General features: G+C 36.6%; 1 protein-coding gene across 2 annotated transcripts in view; it reads right to left on the bottom strand.

Moving 5' to 3' along the window:
• The window catches only part of LOC133392946 (uncharacterized), a 51,269-nt gene extending 48,485 nt beyond the window's left edge, over positions 1-2,784 (bottom strand). For both annotated transcript variants that reach the window (XR_009765909.1, XM_061655586.1), the window contains exon 1: positions 2,229-2,784. Coding sequence is in view for 1 of the 2 variants with exons in the window: in XM_061655586.1 (XP_061511570.1) it covers positions 2,229-2,727 (499 nt within the window). In the remaining variant the exon portion in view is untranslated. The remainder of the gene's footprint in view (positions 1-2,228) is intronic.
• Positions 2,785-5,031: the final 2,247 nt, after the last annotated feature.

Here is a 5,031-nt window from a genome sequence, read left to right as displayed (position 1 = left end):
TAAAGGAAAGGAAAAATGAAGCAATAGTCCTAAATCGGAGAGTAGAATGTATAAACAAAACAAACGATAACTTTTGAATGGCTGATGCAACGTTAACTTGAGATTGTTTATCGGTTCTAATTAATTATGTTTCTTTGCATTTACGTAAAACATAGACTACACAAGATTACTGAAGCCCCTACTACTATGGGAAAACAGGTTCCTTATGCTATTGTAAGGAAACATACGAGGTTAAATTGTTCAATTAGATAAGTTCCATGATGAAATATAATAATTAAATTAATAAATTAAAAGCAATATATGCTAATGATACGGCCAACCAGGCCGTCCTTACGAGAAATAAAAAAAAAAGCAATATATGCAAAACGATTATTCAATACAATTTAAACGATTGGATTCAATAAATGAAATTAAATGAAATTATTCAGTGTTCAAATAGTATAAAGTTTATAATAAAGTAAAGTTTGCTTGTTTAAATTTTGCATGGGATGCTTGATCCAATTAAGCCTTATGAAAACAATAGTTTTTGGTGATATTTCAAGTGTTGTAATAATATACAAACTAGACTCAACTAGCGAAAAACTAGATAAAAAAAGTACAATAAAACATTACGTTAACAATCCAATAACGAAGTGTTAACAATAGGCTAGTAAAAAGCCTTCATATTAAAAATTAAATAAATATATAAACAACATTATGTATTCTGTTATATTACAAACACATTTAATTTTTTGTAAAACTATTGTATTATTGGCATATTGCCGGGTGGGAGAACATATTTCAACAGAGTTTTTGCTCAGTTAAATTAAAATAATCGCACATAACACCAACATAAGTAAATATAGTTTCCTTCATAACACCCCATTCCTATATGGAAATCACCGATCAAATCCAATACTATCTTATCGAGTTGCAAGCTGATTCTTCTGCAATGTCAGTGTTTACATAAAATACGCATACAAAGTTGTGAGTAATGATCTGCGAAAATGGCGGAAATGTGTATATGTATCATAGTATGTCAGGGTTTTTTGGTTGTTTCAGGAAGAAAACTAATGAATCATTCATTTTTCCTGTTTACACAGTTTTTTCTCATTATCTACGAGACAAATAGACAATTTAAATACGATTAGAACTCTTACTTTTACTCTTAGGGATAGGTAAGAAAGTAAGTAAGAAGAACTCTTACTAAAATGATTTTAAGTTTCTTGAACAAACAAATTCTCAACTTTTTTGTTAATATATATTATTTTTTCGATAAAATCAATGAACATACAAAAATGCACTTAATAACCAAGAATACGTTCTATTTGCTATACTTTGTGTGCGGAATCCAATCGTTAACGGTTTTACAATGACGCTAAGTCGTTAAACTATGGCAACCCCCCAAAGGTCCATTTTCACCACCATTTTTAATCCACCTTGGGTTGCAGTTACCACACAACCAGATAGTCAGTCCTATTAATCGCGCCCACGTGCATTCAAATACATCGGAATCAATTATGGAAGTAGTTATCAACGCAAAAATAACAGTGTTTTATCACATTGTGCTCTGAATTTCATTAAACACATATTTGATTCTGTCCGGAATTCGAAGCAAGATTTTATATTTTGTTTTAAATTCCGGACATCCGAGGTTTACTGTGGTTAACTGTATAAAAATATGTTTTTAGATAGTGATAATAACAAGAAAACAACTATATTTGAAGACCTATGCGACAAATGGCTTGACGGCTGTACGGGAAAGACCGTTAATTCGTGTACAAGAGAAAAACAGCATCCATACCCCGTTGTTTTTAAGACCGTCGTTCTGTTGGTCTAGAAAGTTTCCTTCACTGAGAGTTTGATGTTTGAAACTTGAAACAAGTTAAAAGCTAAAAAGGTAAAACCATAAGATTATAGACGAAATTTAGTGGCTGTCCGGAATTTGAATCAAAATGTCCGTAATTTGAAACATGAGCTCGAAACTGTCTAGAATATGAATCAAATTTTTGTTAAAATTTAATGAATTTTGGCAATGTGTCGTGTAAATTTATGGGAAATCTTTTTTTTTTCTCAATTGTAGAAGGTTTTCATTAGTAAACGGTGCTATACAGACGTCTGAGCGATCAATATTGATTTAGTTAAAAAATATTCAATGCCAAAAATGCCTAAAGTGCCCGTTAATTGAAGCAGTACGGTAGAAAAAAATGTGAAAGATGATTTCAATTGAGATACTTTTCATTACATACCTAAATTCAAATTTCCTATTCGCAAGGGAAACGGTTCAGGAATTATTTTGGAACACTGTATACCACTGTCACCCGGATAGCTTAACCACAAATGATTTTCACTTTTATCGCAAGGCTTACTCGTTTTGTTTAATTCTAGAATAACTGGTTCACAAACATGGCCTTTTTCCATTTTCGTATTCAAATCACTAATCGAAAGTTTGGTAAAATTAGGGAAACTTCCGTTGTATTTACCACATAAATCACATTTATCCATTTCATAGAAACTATGATAAGCTTCCTCTTCAGTAACGGAAGATGACAAAAATTGTGATTTATCACCAAATTCCTTGTTCCTTGCAGGTGTTGACATACTTAATAAACGGTCGATGCCAAAAGTTAATTTTCGATGTGAAGCTTCATCCTGAATTTTCACCGGTGTTCGTATGTTACTGCATTCAATAACATTGTCCCCAAAAAGCCTACCACGTTGCACCATATCGTTGTTGATATCGCACATAGTTTGAGCTAACTAACAACTGTGAAGGATGGCATCACAGTACTGGCAATCATTTCACGCAGGTTATTTCGTCGATTGTTGGAACTTTTTTCTATGCACGATTTTTACCAAGTAGTGGGCGTGGCCATGCAGTATCGCTTGATAATTAGGTACTCAGCTAACAAAATCAACATGTTTTCTCGCTCTGAAAGGTCTGTTGGGTAGAGCGAAAGAACATGTTGATTTTGTTGCTTGAGTTGTTATATTAGCTTGTGACTAGTGATGGGTGTGGGTAATAGAGGTGTGCCAAATGAAACAGAACCGATGGGTTTATTCTGTTCACGTGAAAAAATGAATGACCAAGACAAGAATAGAACAGTATGGTTCATTTGATACATCGAAAATAAATAAGAATCTACAAAATGACTGCAGGTATTAATGATCATTGAAAAAAACCGAAACAACAATTTATATGCAGAACCAGAAAAGTTCGATTTTCATTTGCGCAATGCGTTCCAGCGTCAAACGATAGATTGTCAGTATTGGCTTACAGTTGAGGCAACCAAGCCAAACCGATCTGTAGTTCTACCGATTTTCAAAAATTGTCTATATTGGCGGTGCCCATTTTTTCATCCTCTTCCTCTCCTTCCTTCACCATGAATTGCCTTACTTGCGCTGCAGCCTGTGCCTTCCGTCATAAGCTGATAGTGTGCTGTGTATAAGTTGGTACTTTAGCAGTTAGCATTTTCTATTTGTGTGTGTGGTTTATTTCGGAAAATGAAGTATAATCGGTGTGGCGATGGTTTATTTAACACACAAACACACACACACACACACATACACACACACACACACACACACACACACACACACACACACACACACACACACACACACACACACACACACACACACACACACACACACACACACACACACACACACACACACACACACACACACACACACACACACACACACACACACACACACGCACACACACACACACACACACACACACACACACACACACACACACACACACACACACACACACACACACACACACACACACACACACACACACACACACACACACACACACACACACACACACACACACACACACACACACACACACACACACCCACACACACACACACACACACACACACACACAGGGAGTTGAGTCATGAAGGACGTGCTTTTGCTGTCGCTTCTGATCGAAGCTGTTTTTTATAGTGTTTTGGTGCGATTCACTGGTGCTTTTCCTGGACAAGGAATTTGGTTCTGCCTGTGGTTTCCGTGCGTGTAGCGGGTTCTGGCCGCGGGCCTTTTTCTGCTGAGGGGCAGAAGCGCGGAACGTGCTAATCTTGTGCAACGCGGGTGAAGCCGCCACTATAGAACAAGGTCGTGTTATAAGGAAGTGCGGTTGTTTGTAGTGGTGTTGCCGTGGAAAGTATCTCGTGCATTTAGGATACACACTGTACCACTTAAATATTGATAGTGCGCGTGAAGTATAGTTCGGTATTACGGGTGCCTCTACGCACACTTGAGTTTAGCGAGTAGTGTAATTGTGCTGGTGAAGCTAGGAGCACCCAGTGCGTGAGTGACTCGAACGTGAGTTCTGTGAGTTTCAGTGACTTCCCGTCCGGCAAAATGAGTGTATTTTTTGAGTGATTTGAGTACCGTCCCCCGTTAGCAGTTACTCTTGGAGGAATGAGTTACACCCTCGCGCGAGCCCTCCCCCTCCACACCCGTAACGCACGGTGCGCTCTGCAGTTCTCAATGTGTTGTGTTCTTTCCAATCATGCTACCAACACATCCACAGATATTTGTTTCTTTCAAATATGTGTACAAGAGAAAAACAGCATCCATACCCCGTTGTTTTTAAGACCGTCGTTCTGTTGGTCTAGAAAGTTTCCTTCACTGAGAGTTTGATGTTTGAAACTTGAAACAAGTTAAAAGCTAAAAAGGTAAAACCATAAGATTATAGACGAAATTTAGTGGCTGTCCGGAATTTGAATCAAAATGTCCGTAATTTGAAACATGAGCTCGAAACTGTCTAGAATATGAATCAAATTTTTGTTAAAATTTAATGAATTTTGGCAATGTGTCGTGTAAATTTATGGGAAATCTTTTTTTTTTCTCAATTGTAGAAGGTTTTCATTAGTAAACGGTGCTATACAGACGTCTGAGCGATCAATATTGATTTAGTTAAAAAATATTCAATGCCAAAAATGCCTAAAGTGCCCGTTAATTGAAGCAGTACGGTAGAAAAAAATGTGAAAGATGATTTCAATTGAGATACTTTTCATTACATAC

This window comes from Anopheles gambiae, chromosome 3, assembly GCF_943734735.2.
Source record: "Anopheles gambiae chromosome 3, idAnoGambNW_F1_1, whole genome shotgun sequence".
In the NCBI taxonomy this organism is placed as follows: Eukaryota; Metazoa; Arthropoda; class Insecta; order Diptera; family Culicidae; genus Anopheles; species Anopheles gambiae.
The sequence above is the reverse complement of the archived record's forward strand: the minus strand, read 5'-3'. Positions and strand labels throughout refer to the sequence as shown.